The 13,115-nt window shown below is 37.8% G+C and overlaps 1 protein-coding gene across 1 annotated transcript in view; it reads left to right on the forward strand.

Moving 5' to 3' along the window:
• The first annotated feature begins 564 nt into the window (after positions 1–564).
• The window catches only part of LOC146004700 (uncharacterized), a 51,871-nt gene continuing 39,320 nt past the window's right edge, over positions 565–13,115 (forward strand). Inside the window, exon 1 of the mRNA XM_083143649.1 lies at positions 565–1,095. Coding sequence (XP_082999775.1) covers positions 661–1,095 — 435 coding nt within the window. The 5' untranslated portion in view covers positions 565–660. The remainder of the gene's footprint in view (positions 1,096–13,115) is intronic.

Below are 13,115 nucleotides of genomic sequence, written 5' to 3' on the forward strand. Positions count from 1 at the left end.
CTCATATTAAAAATATTAAAATCACATTAGACGTGTCAGTCACATTATATTTACATTTTTAGACTAACATTGAAACAAAGTGAAAATTGTCAAATTAGTCGAAAAAAACTGCCAATGTCAATCATTTGAAGTAATACATTCATTCACTGTGGATGCTGCAAAAGTTTATTCAAGTTCACTTTATGCACACAGAGACTAATCGTAACTAGACCTGCAGTTTAAAGTGAGGTGTGCCTCAACAGGTGTCGAACCCGGCACATCTTGATTACAAGGCATTACGGACGTTAAGTAGTTGTAACGAGCAAGAAACAGTAATTCGATTCAACCAAAACTGCTGCTTTCCACTTCACTCATGTATTAATCATTACGCAGTTAAAAAGCATAAAAGATTCGCGTTGTTATCATTAAAAGTGTCATTCATGTTTGACCATGGGTGCATTTATCGCTGGAGTACACTTTCTCTCCGAAAAGAAGCGTTGCAAAAAAACAACAAACAAACGCGCAGTTCCCCCCTCCCTCCGATTCGATAACGCCCACAGCGACTCATCGGTGCTGCCACCTCGTCCACTACTTTAGCCTGCGGCTGGCTAGCACGGGAGTCAGTCCGTCAAGTATCACTCGGTTCGCGCACAACGTTATGTCTTATCGCTCCCGTCAATAATGGCGAGTTTGTTTGTGGTATGCATCCCCACGGCCCAGCACGAGAAGGAAATAGTCGAGAACGGGAGGAGAAGCGCGGACGACAACAAAAGCGACAAAAGTTTCGATAAACTCAAAAGCGGAAGCAGCCCTAAGTTGAATGGGAAGTTGAGCGAAGAAGAGAATGAGGTTGAAGTCACGAAATCCGCCGAACACATCCACCTAAGTTCGTTGGGGTCAAAAGGCGCCGATTCGGAAAAGGAACTCTACACCAGGAGCCCCACGGTCCTCTCCACGATAAACGAGGTGGACAAGTCGATCTCCAGCAAGTCTTCCAGTAAGGAAACTTTGAAGTTAGACTGCGATGACGGGAAAGATAAGGATTCGAACAGCTTAAAAGTCCCAAAGTCAGGTGAAGAAAGCGAAAATGACATTCCGGATGGACCCATGGAAGAGGTGAGTACAAAATGATTTTGTGTTCGAATTGGGGAAATTGTTTTCGTATCTAAAATAAGGCAAATGAGGACCGATACTTTTCCGCAGTTCCGATTAGATTCCAAAACTGGATGGGTAAGGTGTCAATACTAGGAGGGCAAGGGCATTTTATTTTCTGTTACATTAGCGTAGTGCGGGAGCAAAATTGGCAAAAAAAAAATGGGGGCAACTGCTCCCCATGACCCCCTCATCGCTGCCACCGCTTTTCCGGCATTTTGAACTTGCACGAGCTTCGCAAAAATGCCGAGCGACACTTTGGCGTGGCGGAGTCTAATTTTCCTTTAAATTGTGCAAAATTCGACACCAGTTTTGTGTCAAACTTAATTTTGTTATAACTTGTAGTGTAATATTCTGACGTAATTCTTGAATATTTTCAAGCGAAAATCTTGGTAAATTTACTTCGTAAAATTGAAGTGCAATAGTTACAAACAAGTATCAATCAATGTTTTGAACTTTTAATTTTATTACAATTTAAGTATCGGTTCAAAGTTGTATCTGCTCGGCCCTAATCGAAATATTTTGAAATAATTATGAACTAATGGAAGTTCAAGAAAAATTTGACAAGCCGCCGAAAATTTTTATTTAAAATGTTACTTCTATGCTATTCACAAGATTTGACAGTAATATCATCATATTCTCAGTTTAAAATGAGATTGCAATTCTAAAATTGATTCATTATACAAATTACTTAGTTTATATACTTTCAGTGGTAGAGGAACAGTGACGTACATATTATTTTGGTAAGCGGGGTATTCTTCTTTTTTTTTTTTAACACTATTGATCCTTATATTTTGCCATATTTCACTGATTTTCTTAATAGAAAAGTTGGGCCAAAGAGGTTATGACCCCACCACCCTCCACCCCTTGTGGTACTTCTGTTTGAAATGGAGATACAGCCTAGGGAAATAAAATTCAGAAGGGTGGTTCCTACCCCCACTTCGAACACTGGTTGTAAATAGCTGTAAGAACAATGTATCCAACAATCGCCCACGAAAATTTTACTGTTATGCAGTTGATTACATAAAAAAAAAAAGGATTGCATTGGAAATGAATAACCTGATAATAGCCTGTCAGAAGTTATGGGGTTCAGGAAGTAATATAGTACTATTTCCAAGAACAGTCTTCTGATGTAATTTATGACAAAGTAACGTCCTGTGTAACAAGTTCCTTTGTCTAATCTTACTTGATGGCACGTGCAAATCTTATGACGTATTTTTACGTCTGAAATTATCTGTACAATAAATGACCGAACTTGGTAATAGTAATTTTTGCACAATTGTATTACATTAGTAGTATTCAAAATTTATGCTGGGCATAAACAGCCAAATGTAAAGCTGCAAGTCCAGTAAAGTTGTTGAAGTAAACTAGATGGTATAAAATTATATAAGAAAGTATCAAACTTGCTCAAATAAAATGGCACACACTAAAACTGTCCAAACCTTATAAAAAGTGCAACTTTATGTGAACAGAAGTGTACTTTAAAGTAGCATGCAAATGTTAATACCAGATAAACTGACAATCTTCACAGCTCATTTGAAACATAACGTATGTACTTTTGTAATGGGACAAATTCGTGTTTGACAACAGTAAATGGCAAAGTGAGATATAATACTAGCATAACGTGCCGGTAAGCAAAGACTTGTATGTTCGTATTGTATTCAAATGTTTTTTATAGCCAGTCTCAAATTATTTCATCATTCGGCTACAATTTCTGAGCGATATTTGTTTCAAGACAAATTATTCTGACGTACACATCATCGTAAATAAGCTTTCTTGATCGTTATTTCTTTACACGAGAGATTTTCAGTGGTCAAACTTATAAAGCAAACTATAGCACCTCCCGATACGAAGAATTAGTGTGCGTGCGTAGTTACAATGGCGACTGAAAGTATGGAGTAACGGACATTGAGAAAAATAAACTAATTTTAAAACCAGAAGCTACCGAAATTGGCCTCGAATAACCTCAGTACGTTATCGTATTTTTTTGAGACTGCAAATGCTACATTACGTCCAACGAAAATAGTGATTCTACCACCGAAGGTTCCAGGTTCGAGTCTTCATTTTCGCCTATTCATTCATCCTCATCGTCGCGACGATGGAGTGCTTAGCAAGACATGAGAGTAAAATGTTTGCATCAATGTAAAAATACAATTTCTATGATTTCACCTGTTTGGTGAAGCAATGAAAGTTTTACACCAGGCATGCCTCTCGTAATAAGTCAATCTAATACTTTAGTTGCCACACTTGACTTCCTTAAATGTCGTGGCAGCCACGCTGTTAGTATGCGTGATGTCAGACGGAAAATCACCAGTCGATTACATCTACCTCTCCCATATTTAAACTCTATTTCTTGTATATTTTCATTCTCTATAATACCAATTCTTCCAAAAGCTTTTTATCAGTGGCGAAGCGTGACATTTTTACGTAGTCATCGCAAGACTTTCCAAACGTCAGGACCAATTTTTCATCGGAGGGGTGGGTGATATTTCTCCAGGATAAACACAAAGGTCATGCGTCATGTTGTACGATTCATATTTTAGTATCTGATAATATCTCACGGTGCTGTAAGCACATGTCCACATTATCTGAAGAAAACTAAACATTTTGAGTTTGTTCACCATAAGTATCCGTTCGATGAGAAGTTCCAAAAAATTGAGAGCAAATCCTATCGAAAACACAATTTCAGATAACCCGAAAAATGGAAACATTGTTAAACCTCTCTCCCAGAGATTCGTATTGCCTCCGAAATCCGGTCACAGAAATCCTGCCGTGGTTGTAAACATGGGGGCTAAAAAAAAATGTAGTTTATGACCAGACCTTCAAGAGCGGGAGAAATTAGCTGTCGAAGGACTTTGGATTCGCAGACCTGCTGCGATGACTTCGCCCGCCTGACACCATTGCACTCAACAGGAAACGCAGCGGGACGTTTGGGCACGGGCGGTAGAACTGGGCTCTCATTTCGATGCGCTAAACTTAGCGCATCTCTTGCGTATTTCTAGCTGTTTCATAGCGTCACTTGACTAATTTCGCACAAAGATGCGAATATTCAGACTTATTTTTTACCTTTTCTCAAAGCTCGAACTTAAGATTTGCTTTAGTGACTTTATCCTAAATGCCCATTCCTAGTTCAACTTAAGCAAACACGTCAAATCGTGTTTCCCGCTCTTTGTTCAAGTTAACCGGACGGGTGAGAATGAAGGAGAGACTCGCAACCAAGGAGTTCTGATATGAGTACAAGCTCGCATTGTAGTGTAGGGCACGGAGTATGATAAAAGTACGGGGAACTTGGTACGAGTTGAAGATTAAGACAAAAACAAATCAAGCGTGCACGTGCATGGCTGCGAAGAGTTAACATGGATAATAACCGCAAAATGAGAACGGGAATGCTTTCCGTCGTATTTGACAGGGTTTGACTTCCAACGATAGCTAAGCCTTTCGGACACCGTGAATAGCAAACTCTACGCAGAGCTTTCCAGTCGTAACAAGCGAGGGAGTGTTGTGGAATTTATTTATTGACAACTGTAAATTGTACAGTGGGATGCACTGGCAAAATGTCCAGGACTATTGTCATTGCATCCTACATGCTTTTAAGGAATATATTCTTGATATGCTTGTGCATAGGTTGTCAGAAGCTTGTTTGAATTCTTTGAAGATCTCGTTGAGTAAAACATGGTGGACAACTTACTTGATAATATTTATGCATTCCACTCTACATAGGGATTGGTTAATTTAGACATATTCCATAAATACTTAAATACGCTTGTGGAGTTTTCAACGTACAATTTTGTGACTTGCACCTTGCAACTCCTCATATACGACCCGATAAAGACAAATATTCAGGTCACATTCAATTTACAGTATCCTCACGCGTCACGTCACAGCTTGTATCGACATTGGCTACTCTTAACAATCGCTGCCCCTCGCACCAAGACTTTACCCTTCGGTGGGGGGATCGTGAGTCTGCCAGTAAACGCACTCATCATTTCTCAGTCTTCATGACCGTAAAAGGAAGTAGACAGACTTGAAATAAACCAAAACTCAATTGCGTAACTCTTTAGTACATGGAATTTACTTAAAATAATTTTCCATGATTTTTCTATGGTGCGAAATAATACTTCGTATCGTAAGGTCATAGAACTTCTAGGATTATAGTACATACATAGTGAAGTCTGTAGTCATAAATGAGATTGCGTTTCTATTGGTGTAAGAGTTTACGCTAGTGGTACTCAACGTTCGTGAGCCTGCTGCCCGGTAAATTCGATTTTTCAAAGTCGATGCCCCGATCACAACAATTTTACTCGTAAATAGCTTTGATTTTCTTAACTTTATACATTAATTAATATGTACGCTTGCAATTGAATATTAATAAATAGCGCTAGGATTTTTATGACCTAAAAATCACCAAAATATGCAAAATAAAATATGCTCTTATGACCTAAAATTTTACAAAATATGCCCTTATAACTAACTGTTTCAAACATCAATATCTAACTGATGCTGAAATATTTTCATATACATACTATTTTTAATTAACTTTATGGGCCCTGATTAGTTGAAATGCACAATGAATACTTTCTGTAAATTTTCAATTAAAAATGAAAAAGATTTTGCTGCAGTCAAACAAAAAACCCTGGAGTGAACATTTGAGTAAGAACGAATCCACTTCGAAAATGACTATATTACTTGAAAACGCGAAAATATGCTGAATATGACCGAAAATCCATCAAAATATGCTTTATCACGTAGAAATGGCCTAATATGCCAAAATATGCCCTTAAAAAGCACCTTATTGTAATTAGTTTCTTCACAATATGAATTTCTATATATTTAGGAAACATCACCCTTACCAAAAAAAATATGCTAAGTCATAAAAATCCTAGTTCTATTAATAAATAATGCCACAATCGCAGAGTATTAATTCGATTATGTTTAGGTTTGTTGACACATAAAATTTGGTTTAAATTAGATAACTACTGGATCTTATGGAATGTTTTAGACATAAAATTATTCTTGTGTGAATGGCTAATCTGGTAGCTCTTTTCAAGCGTTTGCTGTTGTCGCTATTACTAGACTGTGAAGTTAGTTAAGTTATCTGTGAAAATGTTTCGGTAGTCTTAATTTTTAGTATCATGATTATGTAAATATACTGTAATTTCTTTATACATTGTTTGATTTGTTCAGGTGTATGGGATGTTAAGATATGAATATAGATTCATTTTCTGCCAAATGGGCAGGGTTTCACACTGTAATATCCAAACTTTCAATCTTCTGCTTAACGCGTTGGATCCGGTTAATTTAAGTCTCTTGTAACTAGACGAACTGATATCTTCTCTGGACTCTTAATCCATTAAGCCATTTCTGGTTATCTTGTAGCATTAGTTCCTTCTTAGCAAGTGTCAGTTACATTTCTAACTTTATGATCACTTTTAGTATTGCACATTTTCACTCTTTACAGCAGAGTTGAATGTCTTATTTTGTCAAGTCCATAACACTTATGCACATAGTGCGCAACTTGTAATATAGTTGGTGCATCATTTAGTGTTAAAGTATTCAACAGTTTAGGTTAAGAACCTACGCACGTAGTCCCAGAGGGAAGAAGAGCCACGGTTCGGACCTATTTTTCATTATGTACGCCTCATCAGTTCAGTCGATTTCACTTAAACGTGAAGGATTACACATTTTCCATTTTATTCTCGGTCGTTTATGCTCCCAGAACTTTCTCTTGAGGTGACGTATACTTAGTATCGAATTCATGATTCTTTACCATATTAGACAGGTTTGTTTCAAGCATGGAATTACGGATTTCCACATCAACTGAACATGTGTCCTGCCTCCGTCAACAGCTTGATACAGTCGTTAGCTGCATTTGCAATTCAAACCTACTAAGTTGAGGTGGGAGGGAGGGATATATGAAAGTTAATCGTTGTGGATTTTCTTTCTCGTAGGAAACTCTTGTTTTAGTCTGTTACGAGCTTGTCACTTGTAACTTACTACTTTGGGTTCCATTCTTGCCTTCCGTGCGAGAGATTCTGGGTTCAATCCTTGAGGGAACTTCACTAAATAATGCAGGTAACTGATACGCCTTGGGTCCTCAAAGCAGTTACGTCAACGAGTTGAGTAGTGGGATGCATAACTATTAAGACAAAATTGTCCATGGGCATGTTCGGTCAGTTAAACACAATGCGAAGTTCAAGAACTGAAAGCACCAGATGCCAGTTTGATTGATTTGCTTTATTTTACTTCTACTTTTGTGCCACGTTTGGCTAATTTGCGAAGATATGATGAAATTGATGAACACTCGCAAACATCCATGCCCAGGCCGGGATTCGAACCCGGGACCCCTGGCGTCGCGATGTGCTAACCACTCCGCCACGGGGGCCGGCTAGATGTCAGTTTTGAGAACCACTGAACCAGCAAAAGTACAATTCAATCTCATTTTCATGATATTTGTGTGCAACTGTACTTAACCGGTTTCATGTGAAATTCTAACTGAAATTACAAATGCCTTTGTGGCAGTTTGATCTAGGAAACTCCCAAGGGCGGATGGGCACGGGTGTACTGAAAATTTTAGATCAAGAAATTTTTCGCATAAAAATGTACCCTTGAACTTAGGTTTTGACTAATTGAATTGCTGTACTTTCTAAAACACATTGTTTTTCCGTGAAAATCCAATCCTGGTAGAAATGATAAATACACTTGAGCACGCAAAATTGTATGGAATGTTAAAATATTTTTAGTTTACTATAAATTACCCTAGATTTCGATTGTAGAAACCTTGAGCAAAAAACAATAAGCATTGCGCTGCTAACCAATATTAAGTCCTTCCAAAGATTTGTAAAATCGTGGTGAACGCAAACTTCTACCAAAATTTTCAAAATAGTCTTGCGACATTTAAACTGACCACTTGGTAACAGTCCTTAGAAGTTATTGAATGTAAGACGGAACAGCCAATCAGTGTTGAGAAGTGTAGCCTTTCGAAATTTCTCAAGCCACCATTGGTGTTTTTTTTAAAACATTCCCGCAGTTTATGTACCTGTCACAAAAATGGAGCGATCACCTTTAAAAAATGTGTTTACACGTTCTCCACAGCTACAATATCATCACGCCAGCTGTCTCACCTGCTGCTTGTAACTTATTCGGTGGATAATTTCTTTTGTAACCAACTGCAATATATCATTGACACTCTTGCTTTCGTCCTTACAGCTGTCCAGGTAAAGTTGATAAAAATGAACAGGTTTGTTCTAGACAGGAATGGAGGGAAAAAACGGGTGCTTTAGATTAGGCGTTCTATTAATTGTGGCACGCGCCATCAGATGGCAGGGTGTGAAATATGTGGAGTCTTCTTTTGTTGCTTTATCAGGAAGATAGGACATTGTGCTTTTAAATTCGTTAAACGGAATACCCAGAAGTAAAATCACAGTAAGAACACTAAATAATGTTGTCGCGACAAAAACAGCCCGTTACCCCCCGAAATGTTTACAATTTATGACGTCAAGCTTTTGGAATTGTTTTCAGACAAGCGGGTATGAAAAACTATTTACATCAACCTGGTATTAACGTACTTTCTTTCAATTACTTTTGTATTCATAATGAACTAATTTTTTCAGAGATTAAGCAAACGCGGTGGCGTACCTAGGATAGTGATTTATCCACACACCCCTAACACCCCCCAAATTTCCTCAAAACCTCGCGAAAACTTTTCACAAAGGTCCAATTTGGTTATTTTGTCATAAATTTATCCTTGCATCACAATTCGAACTTACATCATGCCAACTTCCGTGGCGGAGTGGTTAGCACAGCGCCCTACGAAACCAGGCGCCCTGGGTTCAAATCCCGGCATGGGTGTTCTTTGCGAGAGTCCCTTCATCAACTTCATATCTTCATCGTCGCGATTAGTCAAAAGTGGCATAAAGAGACGTTAATAATTGAACTTGCAACCCCCCCGGAAGATGGACAATTTTGGATAAACCTCTGACCTAGGATGCATTTCTTTCCTAAAGACAGTCTAATTCAGCAAAATATGGTAGGATTGAAGGTTTCGGTGTTTTCGTTGGAGCCGCTGAGTTGCACAATCTGGTATCAGGATGGCGTAGCAAAACTGCCTATCTTCTGCAGCCAAAAAGATCCATTTGCAATATCACACATGCCTAGACTTCACATGTTGACCACTTGAAGGAAGGACGCTTTAGAAATAACTCGCTTTGTTTCCATAGCCAGCTCATGTTATCATAATGACGTGCACAAACTGCTAAAATCTTTTACGTGTGCATTCTTTGCGTATATTGTTTGTTTTGGTTCTTGTCTGGCAATCCAATGCGGGAAATTCACTTTTGTATGAAATTGTAGTTGTGGAATTTTCTACCTTGGGCAAGGAATTGAACCTCCAGCATTTTGCACTAAAAGTACAGGTGAGACAATATGAAATGTTTCGTTAGTTAAAATTAACGTAACTTGAAACTTAATTGATGTTCTCTGAAAGATTTTTACTCTTGATAAAATTGTCTTGAGCTGTACGTTTAACACTTGTGCATGTCGCAACTGTAAAAACATGACTTGAATGCACGAAATATAACAGTTTAGCGATCGTTAAAGCAGTGAAATACTGAAGCACGTACTGCAACACTGGTTATAAATAATCTTTTAAGTACTCTTTAACACTGCAATGTTACTCATATTTCGTGTCTTGTCAATCTCCTGTCGCAAATCTTGTTCCTTTTTAGGCATACAATTATTCTGGTGTGCATGGCTAATCTGGTAGCTCTTTTCAAGTGTTTGCTGTTGTCGGTATTACTAGACTGTGAAGTCTAGGCAATATTGCAAATTGATCTTTTGGCTGCAGAAGATAAGTCTGTTTTGCTTCGCCATTCTGACACCAGATGGTGCAGCTCAGCAGCTAACAAACCTTCGAACATACACATGTTAAACTTCAACGAAACTGTGAGGTAGGAGATTCTATTTGAATTGGGTAAAGCTGAATACGTTCATTGTTCTCATCTTCATTAATTTCGTTAATTCCAGTACCACAGAGGCAGTGAAGGAATACAGATCTATCGCGTCAGTAAATACTCTTAAACGTTCGCAAGTTAGCACAAATTGAACGTAGCTCAGGTTTATGCAGATTTTTCAATCTAGTGGGGTTTAGACATATTTAACCTCAAAATGACCATAAATTAGTCATTTTTCGAAAATTTTTACGAGTTATCGCGAAAAATTGGAGACGTTAGGTACGCGGGGTAAATTACAAGTTAGTAGCATAATTTCTTTAGCAGGTTGCGCGCGCACACAAACTATTTAAAATGGCAATATATACAGGTCCATGGAACACCAGTATAACAACGTTCAAGGTAATTTGTAACTAATTAAAAATTAAATTATATCAGGACTAAAACTCTGATTGTCTGTCAGCACTGTTAAACAGTCGATCTGTAATTCTTTTGTCGTAAATGTAGCCCCAATTTCTTGTTTCTTAATGACGTAAAAATTCGAAGTAACTAAAGCAGGAAGTACGTCAGGTTATCTTGAAGAGGAAATGAGTCTTATCACAAATCTTCACACACGCACACGCACGCTTCTTTCAAAGTGGCCAAGAGACGTATTGGATATTTCTAATTGATGTCAATGGGTCGAACTACAATAAGGGCGTGTGGAGTTTCCACGACACAGCTCAATTATTGCTGATCTAGCAAATAATTGAAAAGTGGTTCATTTCCGTGCGGTCGTCTAATCTTTGCTTTTTAAGAACTGGTGTATATTTGATAAACTCAATCTGCATTGATCTGCAACTTGCTTGAGTAATTCTGTAAGAAAATAGACTACCAGAGATCACACGGTATAATTAGCAGGTTAGAATTTGAAATTTTAGAATTCAGGAAGTTTGAGTTTCACAATAGGAATGAAAAATTCCCTTGCACTTTACACAAGCGACAAGTAAAGCCCTTGGAAAAAAAAAAAACTGTTACGCGCGTTGGTTAACTTACGAAATGGCTAACTGGACTCTGGTTCAGGCAGAAAGCACTTTTTACTATCTGTACAAGGGCAATAACGACCCTTCATTAGTACAGGTGACAATGTACGATGCTCATAATGTATACAACTGCTATTAGTAGAAAAATTGTCTACCTCATGAAATTCATTTCTTGTATTTTGGACCTAACAGCTTTTAAACAGCTTTTGTCCATGATTGTTTCTAGAATAGTCCACAATTGATTTAAATTAAAAATATCGCTACATTTCCCTCCCTCATTATATCTTGCTCTCGTTAGTCTTTGCATTCATCTTGAAAATACGGAAGCCGCTGTAGCAACCTGGAAGGTTCTAAATCTTGGCAAACTCTGTCACGAATATCATACCCCAAGATCTAAACGGTTTGATTTGTGTACTTCACTCCAACTTGGTTGCGAGGATGCACTCTTAAGAAGCATGGGTGGGTGTTGGCCTGTATCCAGCAGCGTGTAGGTTTTCTTGGAACAGTTCCGTTGGGCCCGCCCTTCATCTGAGTGTCATAGAGCACATTCCATGCCACTGGAAGCGTTCTAATCTAGCATTGGCACCCGACAAAGCTTGCAGGTCAATCCATCATATGACAGTTATATTTTTCTGAACTCGTTTAAGTCGCATTACATCAGTACACTTCGCAACATCTTATTTGACCGCCCCGAAAGAATTCTAAGTCCCGAAATCGTAAACTTAGCAACATTGCACTTCAGCTCCAGCTGAGAGTAGCCAACTTTGAGTAGGTCCTTCCACTGGACGATAAACTCTGCGGTGATAAGTTTTCAATTTAACACTTTCAATGAACTTGGAAACTATAAGCCGCTATTATAATACGCAATCAAACAGAAATAATAAATTGGAAAAAGAACCTTGAAGGATATTTACGATTCTGCTTGCTCGACTTGAAATTTGGGGGGTTTGAAACACTGAATAGAGTTTTTCTCCACCTGGAGGAAATTGCCATCAAGTTTGTGCAGAAAGAAGCAAATTTGTGAGGAGTTTATGCGACATTTTATCTACAATACCTTGCATAATATCGAACAGTTGTAAAAAACATATATTTTACACGACTTGTCGAGAAAATGTGCTTGAAACACAGGAAGGTGGGAGTTCATAAATGTCAACATGATTTTAAGGATATAACGTCATTAAGTTAACGTAGAGCAGTTGGTTAGGCGCTGCTATCCTTATCTTTCGTCAAGCGTGAAAGGTCGCGGTTCAAATCCCCCCTCTCCTCTTTCCTTTTTTCTTTTTTCTTTGTTTGCTGAACAGATACATTTGATATTAGAATATTTAAAAAATGAATCCGATGCACACTTGAGGGACGTCCCTTCTGCGTATATTTCCCCTTAGAAGTTGGAGATTTCCAGGATTTAAAGTTAAAACTTTTCTTTTTTAGTTATTGTTCATATGTTGTGTTAAGACACACATCATGATTAATTCACAAATCACATATATGTATTCAGGATGCAAAATGTAATGTTATTTAAGTTATGTATTGTTTGCTCTTCACTGACACCTAAAGTATTGATTATTTGATTTCGATATACTAAAAAAAAGGTAGCTATACAGTTATGTTAAGTAGTGATGTAGTGCAGTACTGTAAAGAAGGAGAGCGTTTAATGAGTTCAAATTGCTAAGATTGGTAATTTTATGTCAGTTCCTTCGTAATGACTGTTGTCAATCCCCTCACCACCATCTTACCATGCGTCTAAAAATAATAGTAAATCACCAATTAACATAAATAAATTGTTATTCCGACGAAGGCCGATTCGATAAGAAACCACTAATAAGTATTTATATAGTGAGTGACAAACAAAAAATTCAAAACCTCATAATGATCGTAATTCCTCACTGCTTTGTATCTAAAATGTTTGTCTTCTTTCAACAGAAAGTACGAGTATCAGATATAACAAACTTTCCGCACTAACTTTGCAATATTCGAAACCACCATTACAGACTTAGCTCTATGTAACTTGATTCTGTGC

Source organism: Lepisma saccharinum, chromosome 22 (genome assembly GCF_977018435.1).
Source record: "Lepisma saccharinum chromosome 22, izLepSacc3.1, whole genome shotgun sequence".
Lineage (NCBI taxonomy): Eukaryota > Metazoa > Arthropoda > Insecta > Zygentoma > Lepismatidae > Lepisma > Lepisma saccharinum.